The sequence below is a fragment of the Jaculus jaculus genome, chromosome 10 (genome assembly GCF_020740685.1).
Source record: "Jaculus jaculus isolate mJacJac1 chromosome 10, mJacJac1.mat.Y.cur, whole genome shotgun sequence".
Classification (NCBI taxonomy): Eukaryota; Metazoa; Chordata; class Mammalia; order Rodentia; family Dipodidae; genus Jaculus; species Jaculus jaculus.
The window spans coordinates 11,091,442-11,110,290 of record NC_059111.1 but is presented as its reverse complement, the minus strand read 5'-3'; the positions used below and the strand labels follow the sequence as shown (position 1 = coordinate 11,110,290).

Sequence of the window (18,849 nt, the reverse complement as noted above, 5' to 3'; positions counted from 1 at the left end):
ACCCAGGTTCGACTCCCCAGAAACCGCATAAGCCAGATGCACAAGGTGACACATGCACATAGGTCAGGTATGTACACAAGATGGCACACATGTCTGGAGTTTGATTGCAGTGGCTGAAGGCCCTGGCATGTTAATTCTCTCTCTCTCTCTCTCTCTCTCTCTCTCTCTCTCTCTCTCTCTCGCTCTTGCTCTCACTCTCTCTCTCGCTCTCACTTCTCTGTCATAAAAACTTTTTAAAAATGGTAGTGTTGTGCATGCTTGTAATCCCCAATGCTGGAGAGGAGGAGACAAGGAATCTGTGGGGCTCACTAGCTAGTTTGCTGAGCCAGTGGGTGAACCCCCGGTTTAGTAAGAGACCCTGTCTCGGAAAACAAAGTGAAGAACGACTGAGGAAGACCTGCAACGTCAACTACTAGTGCACACACACACACATATATGCACTCACATGCATGTATATGCACATCACACGGTATACATGTGGAAAAAAGAGGTGGGGGAGAACGTAAGAGGAAATGCAGAAGGCAGGAAGGCCAGTGACAAGCTCTTGCCATTTGCTGAACAGTGCTGGATTAAGTACTTCATAGGCATATGTTGATTCGATCCTCAGCAGCCCCGTGACATTATTATCATCATCCCTGTATTACAGAGAGGAAGACGGACTCAGAGAAGCTATGCTAGGTTTCTCAGAGAAGTTAATTAAGCTATGCTTTGACTGTCCCCACTTGACCCTCACAGGGCCACTATTTTCCTTTAAAAACTGTTTTAAATATTACATTTATTTGTTTATTTGAGACAGAGAGAGAGAGAAGGAATGGGCATTCCAGGGCCTCCAACCACTGCAAATGGACTCCAGACTCATGCGCCCTCTTGTGCATCTGGCATACGTGGATCCTGGGGAATTGAACCAGGGTCCTTAACCACTGCCTTAACCATTAAGCCATCTCTCCAGCCCCTCCTTCCGTTTATTTTCTAATGGGGCATCAGATCCCACCCACCATCAAGCATTTATTTTGCTAAACCCAGAGTCAGCCCAGTGCACCTTGCCATGCAACGCTTCTCTCCCCAAAAAGACCTCCACCTCCTCCCCTCCAGGAGAGGCAGAGCTTCCAGACGTACCAGTGTGAGTGCCGCCTGTGGTAATAATAGCTCAGGGGCATCCGGGGCACCTTCTGGGCAGCCAAGACATTTGTGGCGTCATCCTCACGGTGACATTCCCTTTGCACATACTGTCCAGCAGGGAGGTGCCATAGCAAACTGTGGACGGTGTGTAGCCCGGGGGCTCCGTGGGGAGTTAGGTTGACATCAGGGGCCCAGTTGACAGTGCCATCCTCTTGCCTTTACTCTCAGCCGGTGGACAACCAGCAAGCCATGGTGCGCAGGGAGTCCGTGGTCAACCTGGAGAACTTTAAGAAGCAGTATGTCCGCAGGCGGTGGAAGGTACATCGGGGTGCGAGGTGGGGGCTGGGGGCTTTGTGGGGTTCCCAGCTGCTGCCCAGGTTCTCCGCACGCACATTCTCAGCAGCAGCTCTGTCCTTCCCCCTCAGCTCTCCTTCAGCATCGTCTCCTTGTGCAACCACCTCACCCGCTCCCTGATGAAGAAGGTGCACTTGAGGCCCAGCGAGGACCTGGTGAGGAAATGCAGAGCTCCTGGGTGCTCTGGAGCTGGGAGTGGGGTGAGCCCCCTTGCCCTCCGGGAGGATGTTAATTCTTCCTGGCCTGTTCTGCTCACCCTGTCCTCTTCTGCACTGGAGGCTGAGTTGTGACCGGCAGAGGGTTATGTCAGAGGGGGATGTGCCAGCTGGGTCACTGCAACATGCTTCTGGAAACCCTGGAGTCCTTTCCTATGGGCCTGCAAAGGGACTGCTAAGGCCACTCCACACCCCCCTGAGGACCCAGAGCCCTTTGGGGACCATAAGGACTTTGGGGAATGGGGATCATAGAGCAGCCAAACTTTATCTCTGGTCAGGTTTGGTAGCACATGCCTGGAATCCTAGCACTTGGGAGGTAGAAGCTGGAGGATCAGGGGTTCAAAGTCATTCTTAGCTACATAGAGAGCGCAAAGCCAGCCTAAGGTACAAGAGGTTTAAGACTCATTTCTAATTTTATTTCTGAAAATTCAAAAATTTTCATTAGAATGTGAGCTTCACACTCTGCAATTTTCCATTTGTATCTTTTTCTTTCTTGGTTTTTTGAGGTAGGGTCTCACTTTAGCCCAAGCTAACCTGAAATTCACTCTGCATTCTCAGGGTGGCCTCGAACTCATGGCAATTCTCCTACCTCTGCCTCCCAAGTGCTGGGATTAAAGGCGTGCACCACCATGCCCAGCTTCCATTTGTATTTTGCATTAGATTACCATTACCAGTAGTAATATTTAGATGATATGCTTGTTATCTTTTTTGTTTGTTTGTTTGTCATCTTATTTTCATGGTGGTGAGGATTGAAATCAGGGCTTTGTGCTAGGCAAACACTGTACCACTGAGTTGTATCCCCAGCACCTTGATTATTGTTCAAAACAAAAGGCTTAGGCTGGAGAGATGGCTTGGCAGTTAAGGCACTTGCCTGTGAAGTCTAAGGACCCAGGTTGCATTCTCCAGGACCCACATAAGTGAGATGCACAAGGTGGCACATGTGTCTGGAGTTTGTTTGCAGTAGCTAGAGGTCTGGGCATGTCCATTCTCTCCCACTTTCTCTCCCCCTCAACTAAATAAATATGTTTTTAAACAAACAACAAGAGGCTTATAATGGAATAGACTGATCAAGAGAGTAGTAGTTCACATCTGTAATCTGAGCATTTGAGAGGTAGAGACTAGAATGTCATTAGTTCAAGGCTAGCCTCAGCTACATAGTGAGTTTGAAGCTACATGAGACCTTGTCTCGAATAAATAAATAAATCAATAAAGTGTATTTTTATAGAATCAGTCTGCTAGGATTCAAATCTGCCATTTACTGCTGTGTGGTCTTGGGGGAGTTACTTAAACTCTCTGTGCCAAAATGTCATCATTTGTAAAGTGGGGTTAATAGTAGTTTCAGCCTTATAGGGCAGTCATGACGCTTAAATGATGGCCTGTCCTTAATGCCTGGCATGCAAGTGCTCGATATAGGTTAGCAATCAGTGTTGCTGCTTAAAGTCCTCATAGATTGTAAAATGGGGTGCCACTGTTAATATCGCAGTAGGTAAGGGCTCCCTAGGACAGCCCCTCCCTACTGCTCACTGAATATGTACAGGGCCCAGAGTGTCTGGAAGGCACAGGTTAAAATAGAAGGTGACTCCTTGTCCAGGAAAGGGCTGGAAAGTTACCACCGGAGACAAGGGGCAGTCACCCCATGCAACCTCAAGACACACAGCACTTGGCCCAGCACACCCCTGCACTCTCCATGAACCCCGCATGTCCTGGGGTCCTCTTTCTTCAGCCTGAACCCTTGTTTATGCCTGCTCTTGCCAGGACTTGAAGACTGATGGCAAAGCCACACTGTGTCTCCCCTCCCCCTTCTGGCAGCTTCCCTCATCTGCTGTGAAGGGAAGAAAATGAACCGCTCTCCCTCTGACAATCCCCGGCCGTCCCAGGCGGATTTTACCCAGCTTACTGTTTTATTGTCTGGCTCTGACTCATGCTAAAAAGTGGCTGTTCAGCAGAACTTGAGTTATTTTTATTGTCTCAGCTAGGCTTGGTCCAGGATGCATTTGGCTAAAGCTGACCTTGACCTTGGCTTGTCTAGGAGGAAACATGACGGGCAGCAGGCATGCCCATCAGGCTGAGCCCCTGGCCCTTTTGCCCGGATAATGGTGTAATCTGCGGGGAGAGATGAAAAGGAATATAGATTTCTTTCCTAACTCTGTCCTTGGGCAAGCATTTAAAGATCGTCTTGGGACTTGGGGAGATGGCTCAGCTGTTAAAGGCACTTGCTTACAAAGACTGCCAGCCCAGGTTCAGTTCCCCAGTCACCCACACAAAGCCACACGGGCATTCATTTGCAGCATGTGTGCACATGAGTAGGTGTGCATGCGGGAGAGAGCTGTGTGGGAAGGCTGGCTTAAAGGTGCTAGGTAAGGCTGCTGAGGCAGAAGGACTGAAGTGAAGGCTGAGTCCAGGAGCCCCATCAGCCTACGAGCCACCTATCCAAGTGGCCTTGACTATTGCCAAACAGAAGTGACAGCAGATGTCGTTTCCATGATCATAATTTGGCCTCTTCTGCATCTGTTTTCCTTGCAATGCCCTACCCTGCTTTTCTACTTCTGGGAAGGAGGCTTCAGGGCAGTGGGTCTAACCTCTTTTAAAATCCCCCTCCTGCCCCTTCCACTATCTCTGAATGGAGCAAAGAGCTTCCCTTTAACAACACCTCCCTGGCCTATAGGCCCCTGGCCCAGCTATATCAACTTGGCTACCAAACATCCCATGATGCCCTGGGCCTCTCTTTCTCCCCGCAGAGGAACTGCGAGAGTGACTCTGAGGAGGACATCGCCAGGAGGAAAGCCCTCCTCCCCCGGAGGAGGAGCAGTACCTCCTAACAGGCCCAGCTTGCAGTGGCCACCAGGGAGGTCCCAGGCTCAAGGTCCCTTGGGTCCCTTTTGTGCATCCTGGACCCTGCTCACAACCAGCATCCAGGCATTCTGTGTCCCCCAAGCGCTTTGCAAGAGAGAGGGGACTGCAGGACGCAGAACTTGCAGGACGTCCAGAAGACCCTGGGAGCGGTGGCTTCCTCGTGTAGCGGAGGCTCCAGTATTCGTAAAGCTTAAGCTGGCTTTCTGTCTGCCAACCTCAGAACCCGGGATGGGTTGTGGACTTGGGAAGAAGGATGTGAAGGAACATCATCTTGGTCACAAAGTGAAGGTCACATTCAGCTTTCCTCACGAGGTGATGGAGCTCAGAACTAACCTGGTCAACAGTCACACCAGGAAGGCAGAGGCCTCTCCTGTCAGAACAGGGTTAGCACATGAGGAGAACCCGGGAGCATGAGGGACCAATCCTGAGGACCTTCCAGAAGCCGTGTGGAGTGAGAATGTCAGACATCAGATCTTCTAAGCCAACCTGTCGCCCGGCCCACTGTGTTGTAATGTTGCTGTTTTTATTAAACTTCTTGTGTACTCAATGCTTGGCTTCTTAGAGAGCTACCCCCATCGGATTTCCTGTAGCCCAAGTGCCTCTGACTGGGGGAGCAGCCAGGCTTGATGCTGAGTGAACAGAACCTCAGAAGGTGATTTTGAACTGCCCCCTCTTGCCAGCAGCTGTGTGCCTTCTCCATCCTTCCTTGAAGGTGCCCAGCCCATGTGCCAGCACTGAATGGTAAAGCTCCCTCTACCACCATCATCTGGTTAGGGGTTGACTTGTGTCTCCCCAAATCCGTGAGTTGAAGTCCTAGCCCTCCGTAACACAGAGCATCCCTGTTATTAAACAGGTAACTTTCAGTTGCAGTGAGGTCATCCAAGTAGGTCCTAACACAATATGACTCATGTCCTTATCATAAGAAGAGGAGATTTGTGCTGGAAATGGTGGCTCATGTGTGTAAGCTAGCACTCAGGAGGCTGAGGCAGAAGGATCTTTCCACGAGTTGAAGTCTAGTCTGGTCTACACAGTGAGTTCCAGGGCTACCTAGCCAGACCCTGTCTCAAAGAAGGAAGGAAGGAGGGAAGGAGGGAGGGAAGGAGGGAAGGAGCCCTAAAGACACGTCATTCTCAAATATCTGGTTTCTGTTGTGAGAAAATAAATCTGTTACTTAAGCCAACCAGTCTGTGGTACTTTGTTGTGATAGCACTGTGCAAATGGTATATCTGCCAGCCATGGCCAAGATAAAACAGGCAAAAAAAAAAATTTTTTTAATGGGTAACTGACTTTATTTTTTTATTTTATTTTTTATTTTTTTCTCAACTTTTATTAACATTTTCCATGATTATAAAAAATATCCCATGATAATACCCTTCCTCCCCCCATTTCCCCCTTTGAAATCTCCATCATATCCCCACCCCATCTCAATCATTCTCTCTTTTATTTTGATGTCATGATCTTTTCCTCCTCTTATGATGGTCTTGTGTAAGTAGTGTCAGGCACTATGAGGTCATGGATATCCAGGCCATTTCATGTCTGGAGGAGCACGTTGTAAGGAGTCCTACCCTTCCTTTGGCTCTTGCATTCTTTCCGTCACCTCTTCCGCATTAGACCCGGAGCCTTGGAAGATGTGATGGAGATGTTACTCAGTACTCCAGTCACTTCTTTCCAGCACTATGATGCCTTTTGAGTCGTCCCAAGGACACTGCCATCTGAAAAGAGAAGATTCTCTACCCAAAGTGAGAGTAGCATTAATATAAGTGTATAAATATTAAGAGAAGTGCTTACTGGGCAGTTTGATAAGCATAGTCTCTACATTTGGCCAGACATCAGCAGATGTTACACCCCTAGGGCTCATGACTACCCAAAACAGGCAAAATTTTAACAGTGCAGACAGAAGAGGACAAATAAAGGCCACAAGGAGAAAGGAGAGGAAAAGGATGGGGCATCTAGAATTGCGAGCAAAAGTGGCATGAGACCTCAGCCACACAAAATCCGAGTCCTGGGCTGCAGAGATGCTCAGTCAGTGAAGTGCTTGTCTCAACAAGCATGAGGATTTGAGTCTTCAAAATATTTTAGGCGGAAGCCGGGTGTGGTGGCGCACGCCTTTAATCCCAGCACTCAGGAGGCAGAGGCTGGAGGATTGCCTTGAGTTTCAGGCTACCCTGAGACTCCATAGTGAATTCCAGGTCAGCCTGGGCTACAGGGAGACCCTATTGCAAAAAAAAAAAAAAAATATATATATATATATATATATATATATGTATATATATATGCATATATATATATATATATATGTATATATATATTTTTTAGCCGGGTGTGGTGTGCATGCTTTTAATCCTAGCATTTGGGAGGCAGAAGTAGGAGGATCACTATGAGTTCAAGACCACCCTGAAACTACCGAGTTAATTCCAGGTCAGCCTGGGCTAGAGAGAGACCCTACTTTGAAAATCCTATATATAATTTGAGAAAGAGAGAGAGAGAATAGGTGTGCCAGGGCCTCCAGCCGCTGCAAAAGAACTCCAGATGCATATATCACCTTGTGCATCTGGCTTATGTGGGTACTGGGGAATGGAACCTGGGTCCTTAGGCTTTGTACCCAAGTGCCTTAATCTCTAAGCCATCTCTGCAGCCCAGGATTTGAACCCTAGAATCCATGTGAAAATGCTGGGCGTGGTGGTGGTGATGGTACATGCTTGTAATCCTAGTGTGGGCCAGGGGGCACAGAGAAGTGAATCCACTGAGACTTGCTGGCCAGCCCATCTAGCCTGATTGGTGAGCTCCAGTCCAATGGGACAGACTGGCCCCCCCCACAAAAAAAAAAGGTAGATAGCATTCTTGAGGAATGGTTCCCAAGGTAGTCCTTGGGCCTCTATAACCCATTCATACACAGGCACGCACACATGCACATTAAAAATGGGTGGGCTGGAGAGATGGCTCAGTGGTTAAGAGGACTTCCTGTGCAGGCATGAGGGTCTGAGGGTTCTGGAGAGACCACTCAAGTTTGGTCCCTGGAACCCCCATAAACAGCTGGGCATGGCCACACCTGTCTGTGAGCCCAGTCCCATAGGGGAGCAGAGACTGGAAAATCTCTGGGACCAAGAATAAAACAGCAAACAACGGATCAGTGAGAGTCGCTGGCTCAGGTAAGAACGGGCTGAGGAACAGTGGAAGAGATCAGCTGACCACTGGCCACTGCAGGTGAGTGGACCCTGGTGCAGGCTTGTGCAAGGGGCACTGCATGGGCACATACGTGTGCATACATCACACAAACCACACACATTCATCAAAAGAAGACGAGAAGGAAAAAATAAAAGAGGAGAGAAAGAAAGAAGAAAATCTGAGCCCTGGGCATGTGGGAGGGAGGGTTCAGCAATTAAAGGCACTTGCTTGTAAAACCCACTGGCCTTCCTCGGTACCCATGTAAAGCACAGTGTGGCACATGCCCCTGGAGTTCCTTTGCAGCCACCAGAGGCCCTGGCACACTCATTCCTCCCTCTTTCACTTGCAAATAAATACCTATTAAAAGAAAAAAGAATCCCAGCACTCAGAAGGCAGAGGTAGGAGGATTGCCATGAGTTCAAGGCCACCCTGAGATGACAGAGTTAGTTCCAGGTCAGCCTGGACCTGAGACCCTACCTCGAAAAACAAAAAGCAAAAAGAAAAGAAATCTGAGCCCTGCTTTCCAGGCCAAAAGAATGGTGTTGCTCAGGAGACCTCAACAGAAGGCCCATGGAGGTCAAAGTGGAAAGGTCAGAATGAAACCTGAAACCAGGGAAGTTCATGGGAAAGGAAGAGGAAGTGCAGAGGAGAGCGAGAGCACCGAGCCGGGGAAATGCGCGGGAAGGTAAAGGGCGTTGTACGAAGGACCAAGAAGGAAGCTGCCATTTGTTCCCTTTGTCAACAGTGAGGGTGTTTTGTTTTGTTTAAATATTTTATATTTAGTTATTTAACAGAGAAAGAGGGGGAGAGAGAGAGAGAGAATGGGCGCACCAGGGCCTCCAGCCACTGCAAACGAACTCCAGACGCATGCTCCCCCTTGTGCATCTGGCTAACATGGGTCCTGGGGAATCGATTTCCTTTGGCTTTGCAGGCAAATCCCTTAACCACTAAGCCATCCTTCCAGCCCATTTTTTAAAATAAATTAATTTATTTTTAGGAGAGAGTGAGTGGGAAAGAGAGAAGGGGGGGGTTGTTTTACTATTTTGTTTTTATTTATTTAAGAGAACCCCAGACACATATGCCACCTTACGTGGGTTCTGGGGAAATGAACCTGGGCCCTTAGGTTTCACAGGCAAGTGCCTTAACTGCTGATCCATCTCTATAGCCCAACAGTGAGGATTTTGTTTTGTTTTGTTTTTGTTTTTGTTTGGTTTCATTTGAAGCAAGGTTTCGTGTAGCCTAGGCTGGCCCTTGAGTTCTGGATCCTCCTGAATACTAGGGTTACAAGTGTGTAGTGAGTTCTAATCACGCTGTGTGAGTTAGCCAAGCTCCGTTGCCTAGGTGGGGTCTAGAACAAAATGGCTCCTTGAGGACCAAAAAAAGTTACAGAAGAGCTCACAGGGAGCAGACAGCTCTGATCCCTATACCTTGGGCCTGCCCCCTCCTCAGGCAGGGCCCTATTCTAGCTTGGGAAGACAGCCAAAGTGGAGGACGGTGCTTAGGGTCTCAGACCGGCCAGGGGCTATTTGGCTGTGCCTGGTGGCATAAGTCATCAGGGGTTTTTCAGGGACAGAGAGGCTCACTGGGCGCTTCTAGGAAATTGAAATGAGTCCTCCTGGTCTGGGAAGGAGAGCTGTGAAAGGCTTTGACGCAAACCTAGGCACTTGGACTGAGGACGCGGCCCGGTGGAAGAGTACTGGGTCTGAACCCCAGCACCGCAGAAACCGAAACAAAACCTTGTTCCGTCCAACTGCTATGTCTTGATGGAGAGAAAACTTAGAGCAGGGGAAATAACCAGTCCTGTCTCAAGCAGCAAATCTGTGAGAAATGTCCTGTGTCTTGAAGAAAGCCTAGGATGGTCTGTGTGAAAGCCCAGGCTGTCCAGTGTGAAAACCCAGACCTTGTGAGTCTGAATACAGTGTTGATAAACGGCAGACAGGGGCTGGAGAGATGGCTCAGCAATTAACGCACCTGCCTATGAAGGCTTATGACCCAGGTTCGATTCCCCAGTACCCACATAAAGCCAGATGCACAAAGTGACACATGCATCTGGAGTTCGTTTTCAGTGGCTGGAAGCCCTGTTGTGCCCATTATCTCTGTCTTTCTTCTCTCTATCTATCTCTGCAAAGAAGTAAACATGTAATATTTTAAAAACATATTGGAAAAAAAAACCCCAGCACATGGCCTCCCAGGAAGTAGAAGGGGCACTTGACTCACCTCATTTGTCCAAGCTCTCATTTATACTGCTATCCTTATTCTTCCTTCTTGTAAATTGTTATTTTTACTTTTCTCCATCTTTTTCCCAGTGAGAGGACACGGCACTGCCCTTGGATGGGGACTGCTTGGCAGCCAGTCCCATGGTCACCCAAGATCTAGTCATGCCCACTGGCTCCTCCCCCCACCTTCTCACCCTGCTTCTAGAAAGCCTATTGACTGAGTTCTCCTCATCCCTGAACTCTGGTGTTTGGAATTCCTGCTAGGTTTCCCAGAATCTCTCAGGAAAGCACGGGACCAGGCTGTGGGCAGAGGAAGGCTTTGAAGACACATATCCTGTGACGATCTCTTTGAAGGCCAGAACCCAGGCACCCATGTCTCAGCCCCCGTGGCCTCTCTCTCTGCCAGCAGGTGGCTGCTGTCTTCCAGCCGTGAGGATGAGGGGAACAGCTAGCCCCGGGGGGACCAGGTGTGTCCTGTTGGCACAGAAGGTGCCTGTGTTGGGCAGCTGACACTCAAGGCTGGGAGAGACCACAGTGTGCTCTGAGGCAAATGGAACATGGGCAGGGAGGAACACTGTGCTTTGTGAACATGCAGTTCTTCGAAGAGGTCTGAGGTGTCTACCCTGGAGCGTTTGCCTGTCTGCTTGCACGATGTCCCATTAATATTTCACAAACACCTATCTAAATATTTTAGCATGCACTGTTTTTTAATGTCAATGTCACCACCTGTTGCAGTCCGGTTCGCATTGCTGGTAGAAATCACCCAACAAGAGTAGCTTCTGGGAAAAAGAGATTTATTTTGGCTTACAGGCTTGAGGGGAAGCTCCACGATGGCAGGGAAAAATGATGGCATGAGCAGAGGGTGGACATCACCCCCTGGCCAACGTAAGGTGGAACACAGCAACAGGAGGGTGTGCCAAACACTGGCAAGGGGAAACTGGCTTTAATACCCATAAGCCCGCCCCCAACAATATACTCCCTCCAGGAGGCATTAATTCCCAAATATCCATCAGCTGGGAACCTAACATTCAGAACACCTAAGTTTATGGGGGACACCTGAATCAAACCACCACACCACCTTTCCTGACTCTACATCTTTTTAAAAATTTTTTTCTGTTATTTTCATTTATTTATTTGAGAGTGACATACAGAGAGAGAAAGAGGCAGATATATATAGAGAATGGGCACACCAGGGCCTCCAGCCACTGCAAATGAATTCCAGATGTGTGCACCCCCTTATACATCTGGCTAGCATCGGTCCTGGGGAATCGAGCCTCGAACCGGGGTCCTTAGGCTTCACAGGCAAGTGCTTAACTGCTAAGCCATCTCTCCAGCCCCTGACTCTATATCTTGTCCTTTTCCACTCACATAATTTCTTTGCCAAAAGCTTTGTATTGGAAGTAAGTGAAGGCCATATCCTAAGAGGGGAGCTGTGAAGTCTCTAGAAGGAAGATCCAACCCCTGTGTTTCATGGGCAAAGTAAGCGCATGTGAAAAGAGCTAAACTGAGGACAGGGGTGTTGGAAGGAATGGTGTCTGGCACGGGCCTGTAGAATTTTCTCCTTCCCATCTGGTCCCTAGCTTGATGCCATCCCGATACCATGCCATTCACTGTTGCTGCAACCCCAAAAAATATCTTCCTTGGCATCTGTTGAGAAGATTCCATTCTAAGCAAATCTTAACAGGCTTGGGGACTGAAACAGTTGAAGAGCCGCCAACAATGGCTAGTTGACATTTTCAAAGGCAAAACACAGTTGGTGGCCTTCCCTTAATAATTTCTCTGGGCATGGTGTTCCCTCTCTCCTGCTAATTCTCTTATTCTTTTCTTCTTTGTGGTTCACAGTTGGTATTTTATTCTTTCTTAGAAGTTTTTATCGGCATATGTACTAATTACACACAATAATACAATAACAGGTATCACGATGGCATTTTCATATATGAATATAATGTACTTTGATAATATCCATTCCCATTACCTTTTCTTGACCCTCTCCACTCCTGCTAATCCTTTTTTTCCTAAATAGTTCCCCCTTCTGCTTTGATGTCTTGTGTGTGTGAATCCATGAGCCTGATTAGGGTTACTTACAGGAGCATAGGCCGTTTGCCAGTGACTCTGTCACTGAAGAAAATGTCTCTCTGTCAGGGCAACCCATTAACTGTCTATGAATCCTCAGGGTGAATTAGGGCTCCTGAGTCCCCTGGTTCTCTTATTTTCCCCCCTTCCTTCATTAGCAATTTGTAGTAGATAGCTGAGGGCATATTTCAGTAATTTCTTTATTCATTGAATAAAATCCATGCTCCCAGTTTTAAATCTAGAAAATGGTTGATTATATTATGTGGATCCATGGGTCTTCACTCTTGAGTTCAAGAAAAGTGAAAGAGATAGAAAGAAAAAAGAGAGAGAGAGAGAGGAAGAGAGAGGGAGAAGTGCCCAAAACTTTTGAGAAGGCTGCTGTGCGGTAGGGACGTTCTGCACACGTCGGGCGGTCCCGCTCACAGCCCTGGGAGGGAAACGCAGGCTCCGCTTATGTTGATGACGGAGCTGAGACTCAGCAGACATTCTGAGGACATCTGCATGCAGTCAACCAGCTGGAGTACTTGGATTCCAGCCCAGCATTGCCTATGGCATATCCATAGTCTCCATTTTTTTTTTTTTCCTGGAGAAAAAAATACACAATGATGGATGAAAAAAACTAACAATCCCGAAGATGATTATTATATGACATAGGATGATATTAGTTTTCAGAGCTATACCACACGTGAGAACATTGTGTTTTAGGAGCAGGGGACTGACCTCCGTGAAACTCAAGGTAAAGCCCACAGTCGGCGCAGCTGAGATAGGGGAGGAGAAGCGGGGGGGGGGGGCACAGGTTTGGTGCTGTTGTGTGGCCCACTGCTGAGTTCACCGGGGGCTCTCTGGAGGTCATTGTATTATTCTGCCTCCTAGGTGACACGTTAGTTGTCTCCTCTTGTGTCTGTGTATTTTTACAGGACACATAAGACAGGCAAGGGAATATTGGCACTGCACAATGTAAGCCCTGCACTCAGAAAGTGGGGGAGGGAGGATCAAGAGTGGGAGACCAGCCTGGGCTACACAACAAGGCCCTGTCAGTAATTGATAATAGTAGTAATAATAACGATAGCTGGGCATGGTAGTGCGCGCCTTTAATTCTAGCACTTGAGAGGCAGAGGTGGGAGGATTGCTGTGAGTTCAAGGCCAGTCTTGGCTACCAGTCCAGCCAGAGCTGTATCCTCTTGCTTCGGGTGGCTCTGCACCTGGGCTTGTCCTGTTCTGGAAGTGAGCTAAGGAGAGCCTATATGTTATCCTGCAGTCTTTCATTTTCTAGTTCACAGTACTTACAGTTCAGCACGCAGAGCCAAGTCTGGGAGCGCTGCTCGGTGGGTGAGTGCTTGCCTGGCATGCACGAGGCCCTGTGTCCATCTCCCGTGCTCCCCAGGCGCTCAGAGCCAACACGCACCGTCCGAGTCCTGCCGCGTCGCAGACGTTGGCCTTGTGGGTCAACCTTTTCAGGTCCGGATTTCTCCTCTGTGAAGTGGCAAGGATAGTGCCAGTGTCACGTGTCGTGAGCACACTGTTGAAGCCAATTCTGTGAACGTTGAAGGACTTGGTAAACAGAAAGGAGTTACTATGTACACAATTGAATTGTACCGTAGGTGTAAAGAAGACCTTGGGGAATGTATAAGTTGACCGGCCATACCCAATTATGGGGCTCACAGTGCTCCCCTTGACTCTGGTGGAGGGCTCCAGGTATGCCTCTAACCTCTTCCTTTCAGAAGCACTTGTTTGATGTTTGGCTCATCTCATTCAGCAGGGATCATGAGAAAGAGCACAAAGGGTCTTCCTGCATCCCATTCTTGCTGGAAGCTCTCAGCTAGAGACCCATTGGTTAGCCATCTTGCCAACCTCCACAGGGGGCTTGCCAGGCATGCCAGGCAGAAAGAGCCCTGGTAGGAGTCAGAGAACAAGAGAATAGTTTCCCTCAACTTGTCTTTCCATTCAGACCTATGGTGCTCACTCTACAGGGGTAATGACCTTGTAAACTTATTTTTTAAAATATTTTAAGTTTATTTATATGTTTGACAGAGAGGTAGAAAGAGAGAATGGGCCAGGGCTGCAGCCTCCACTAATGAACTCCAGATGCGTGCACCCCCTTGTGCTTCTGGCTTACATAGGTCCTGGGGAACCCAACCAGGGTCCTTTGGCTTTGTAGGCAAGCACCTTAACCTCTAAGCCATCCCTCCAGCCCTGTAATGACCTTTTAAAGAAGTAAGTGTGGGGCTGGGGAGATGGCTCAGAGGTTAAAGGCACTTGCTTGCAAAGCCTGCGAGTCCTGGCTCGATTCCTCTATACCGACATAAAGCCAAGTCCACAAAGAGGCACATGTTTCTGGAGTTTTTTAGCAGCAGCAAAAGGCCTTGGCGTGAGGGAATTACCATGGGATATATTTTATAATCATGGAAAATGTTAATAAAAATTAAAAAAAAAAAAAAGGCCTTGGCGTGCCCATATTCATTCTCTCTCAAAAAAAAAAAAAAATTAGCCAAATGTGGCCTTTAATCCCAGCACTCGGGAGGCAGAGGTAGGGGGATTGCTATGAGTTTGAGACCAGCCTGAGAGTACATAGTGAATCCAGGTCACCCTGGGCTAGAGTGAGACCCTACCTTGAAAAAAACAAAAGAGAGAGAGAGAGAGAGAAAGTAAATGCAGGACTTGGTCAATGTCCTCCACCCTGTTTCCTTGTTTTTATTTTGATGTTATGTTAGTATGTGAGAATTGCCATAACAAAATACCATAGTCTGGGTGACTTATACAATAAAAATTTATTCTCACAGTTCTAGTTCTAGAGGCTGCAAGCTCGAAGCTGAGCTGGCAGCAGGATTGGTTTCTTCTGAATTAGTCAGTGTTCACTAGAGCAGAGCCGGTAGACTGGATGCATTATGAAGGGGTTGGCTGGCTTCGCTCACAGGATATGAGTCGAGAGGTCCAGCACTTGTCTGCAGTCTGGAGCGCCCAAGAACCCAGTAGCTGCTCAGTCCACATTGAACTGGGTTTCAGTGTCCACCAAAGTTAGCTGAGACTGGGTAGATGCACACGTGAGCGAGTAGCAAGGGCAGCTAGGCAAAAAGTAGGCACCAGGGCTGGAGAGATGGCTTAGCGGTTAAGCGCTTGCCTGTGAAGCCTAAGGACCCTGGTTCGAGGCTTGGTTCCCCAGGTCCCACGTTAGCCAAATGCACAAGGGGGCGCACGCGTCTGGAGTTCGTTTGCAGAGGCTGGAAGCCCTGGCGCGCCCATTCTCTCTCTCTCCCTCTATCTGTCTTTCTCTCTGTGTCTGTCGCTCTCAAATAAATAAATAAATAAAAATTAAAAAAAAAAAAAAAGTAGGCACCAGGGCTGGAGAGATGGCTTGGTGGTTAAGACGCCTGCCTGTGAAGCCTAAGGACCCACGTTTGATTCCCCACACCCATGTAAGTCAGCTGCATGTGGTGGCTCATGCATCTGGAGTTTGTTTGCAGTGGCTAGAGGCCCTGGTGTGCCCATTCTCTCTCTCTCTCTCATAAATACATAAATAAAAATACAATATTTAAAATAAAGTATGCACCAGTGAATATCATAGGCAACCAGACCTTCCGTGATTTTTTTCTCTGTGAAGTTCTGTATCCCAATCTCTTCTTACAAGCTCACCAGCCGTCATGGATTAGGGCCCATGGTAAACCTCACTTTTATCTTAATTGTACCTCTGAAGCCCTATCTTTAAATAGTGTTACTTTCTTCCAGGTGTGGTGGCGCACACCTTTAATCCCAGCACTCGGGAGACAGAGGTAAGAGGATCACCATGAGTTCGAGGCCACCCTGAGACTACATGGTGAATTCCAGGTCAGCCTGGGCTAGAGTGAGACCCTGCCGTGGAAAACAAACAAAAAAATTGTTCTTTCTGAGGTATAGGAGGTTAGGATTTCCACATATGAATTTAGGAGATAGACACAGTTCATCTCATAAAGTGAGAATCTCATTTTTTTTAATATTTTATTTTTATTTCAGAGAGAGAGATATACAGATATAGGCAGGTAGACAGAGAGAATGGGCACGCCAGGGCTTCCAGCCACTGCAAACGAATTCCAGATGCATGCGCCCCCTTGTGCATCTGGCTAACGTGGGTCCTGGGGAATCAAGCCTCGAACCGGGGTCCTTAGGCTTCACAGGCAAGCGCTTAACCGCTAAGCCATCTCTCTAGCCAGAGAATCTCATTTTAATACAGAAATATTTTGTGTGTGTGTGTGTGTGTACACGTTGTATGTGGGGGTTGCATGTGTGTGAAGGCCAGAGACTAATCAGCCATTGTCTCCAGGAATACTATCCACCTCCTACTTAAAAAAAAATTATTTGTTTATTTATAGGCAGACAGAGATAGAAGAGAAACAGAGAGAGAGAAAGAGGGAGGGAGGAAGAAAGACAATCAGCACTCCAAGGCTGCCAGTCACTGCAAGGGAACACACCACTGTATCTGGTTTTACGTGGATACTGGGAAATTGAACCTGGGTCATTAGGCTTTGCAAGCGAGTACCTTAACCATTGAGCCATCTCTCTGGTCCCTATCTACCTCCTTTGAGACTGGGTCTTTCATCGGTCTGGAGCTCACTAATTCGTCTATCTTCGGCTGGCCAGTGAACCCCAGAGGGGATCCTTCAGATTTCCTCCTTATCAGCACTGAGAATAAACACAGGTCACCATGCCTGTCATTTAATGTGGCTGCTGGGTATTGAACTCAGGTCCCTGCACTTGTGAGGCAAGCACTTTACCAACTGAGCCATCTCCCCAGCCTCGGCTCGTAAAAATAATTAAACATGGGCTGGGGTTACAGCTCAATGGTAGAGCACTTGCCTAGCATGCACAAGACCCCGAGTTCAATCCCCAGTACTGGTATAGGTAGATACAGGTATGGATCGCTGTCTGGGTGTTGTCCTGAAGGACTCGGGGTGAAATGCCTGTGGGCCCAGGCCCACCCATGTCTGTTGTCACACAGTCAGACCTCGGAAGCTATGCGTTTGCTGTTCCAGGGGATGGCACTGAGGACAGCCACATCTGCTGAGGCATAAGAACGTGGCCTCCATGAATTCGCAGTTGGACGTATCTCCTTTCACACACGCAGGACAGGAAGTTTCAGCCGGGCTGGCTGACCCTGCACTATTGTGGAAGGTTGTGACCTTAGCTAACCCCGGGAAGGAGCGGAAACAGGAATGCTGTCAAACCTTGGTGATCTGCAGCTGGGCCCCTGGGGCGTGGCTTTCTTGGGCTGCTGTTCCCACAACCAAGTTGCAGGCTTTGAAATGGATGGAGCTTTTCCTGGTCAGGGAGAAAGCAGGGGCAGATCTTCCTGAATGCTACAAGCCGCAGACCTCATCACCCCTGTCACTCAGTACTGACCCTCGAGCGCCCCACCAGGTTGTAAGAGTTCGTAGTCTCTGAAAATCATCCTCTCCTGCTTCCAAACCGACCAGGTAACAAATAGCCCTGCGCTCAGTATGCTTGGCTAGAATACCGTCAACTGAAACGGTGGGATCCCCGCCCCCCGCCGCAGGGATGATGAGGCAGCAGGTTGGGATGGCCTTTACAGGTTCTCAAGTGCAGGGCCCACTGACCTGCTTCTGCACCCTTACTAGGGCACCATGGACGACGGGAAAGTTCAAGTCCACGTGAGAGGCAACCCCTCCCCCCGCCGTCATTTCTGTATCTACACCCTGGATGCAGAGGGGAATAGTGTCATGCCCCAGGAGTCTGGGATTGGAGGTCCAGCTGTGAACCGTTGGCTTACTGGTAGATAAGCTTCCTGCTCCAGCCTCGTGTTATACGAGCCCACTGCGGGAAGGTGAGATGGGGCTCCTCTTTTTATATCTTTTTTAAAGTTATTTATTTGACAGTGACAGAGAGAGAAAGAGGCAGATAGATGGAGAGAGAATGGGTGCGCCAGGGCCTCCAGCCACTGCAAATGAGCTCCAGACGCATGTGCCCCCTTGTGCATCTGGCTAATGTGGGTCCTGGGGAATTGAGCCTCGAACCAGGGTCCTTAGGCTTCACAGGCAAGCACTTAACCACTAAGTCATCTCTCCAGCCCGGGGCTCCTCTCTCTGATGGAGAGGTGGTGGGCAGAGGGAGGGCAGGGAGGCTATCTGGAGCAGACCATGTCTCGTCTGGTCATTTCCCGTGTTCAGTCAGTGACAGCCACTCACAAAGCGGCATGTCTACCCACGATTGCTCACTTCTGGTCAGGTCCATCTGGTCTCTGGGGTCTTATAGGTCTGAAATACAGGGTCATGGGTTTGATCAGGGGTCAAGCTCTTCAGAGGAGATAGGGGCTAGAGAGGAAGATTAAGGTGGCCAGAGTTTGGCTTAACCAAGGACATTGGAGACTTGGTAGATGTTCACCCAACACCAGTGACGATGCCTGTGGGTGACAGGACCCTCAGGAGTTGGCATCAAACTGTTATATAGGTTCTTTCTCTGAGCTCAAATCTGTCTTCTCTAAGATCCAGCCACCACCCTAGATCTGTCTGCTGTCATATCCCACTTCACAAATACACAGACAAAATGACAGTCCCCCAGGAATCCACAGTACAGTGACAGGGTGAAACGGAAACCAAAGAAACTTTGCTATGACGCTGTCTAGACTCTGAGCCTCCAGAGGGATGGAGGTTCTAGCAGGGGACCGCAGCCACTCGTCTCCCTCCACCAAAGCCTGGTCCTCCTCTATCTGCAGCTTTGGGAGGGACACGCAGGGAGCAGTGAGGGAAGAAGGGGACACCAGCCCAGCCAGTCCTGTCAGCTGAATCACCCCTGGGGGTCAGTGGGCTGAGTGATGTTGCATTCAGAGTGCTCTCACATCCTAGAGGGATGGCATTTGAGATGGGCTT

At 48.7% G+C, this 18,849-nt stretch overlaps 1 protein-coding gene across 2 annotated transcripts in view; it reads left to right on the top strand.

The window, feature by feature from the left end:
* Dapk2 (death associated protein kinase 2) overlaps positions 1-5,721 on the top strand; it is a 158,000-nt gene extending 152,279 nt beyond the window's left edge. Inside the window, exons 10-12 of one of the 2 annotated variants that reach the window (XM_045161009.1) lie at positions 1,348-1,437; positions 1,545-1,628; positions 4,427-5,721. In XM_045161009.1, the coding sequence (XP_045016944.1) occupies positions 1,348-1,437; positions 1,545-1,628; positions 4,427-4,507 (255 nt within the window). In that variant the 3' untranslated portion in view covers positions 4,508-5,721. Of the gene's footprint in view, positions 1-1,347; positions 1,438-1,544; positions 1,674-4,426 lie in introns of both variants that reach the window. The other variant, XM_045161008.1, reaches the window with a different exon arrangement.
* Positions 5,722-18,849: the final 13,128 nt, after the last annotated feature.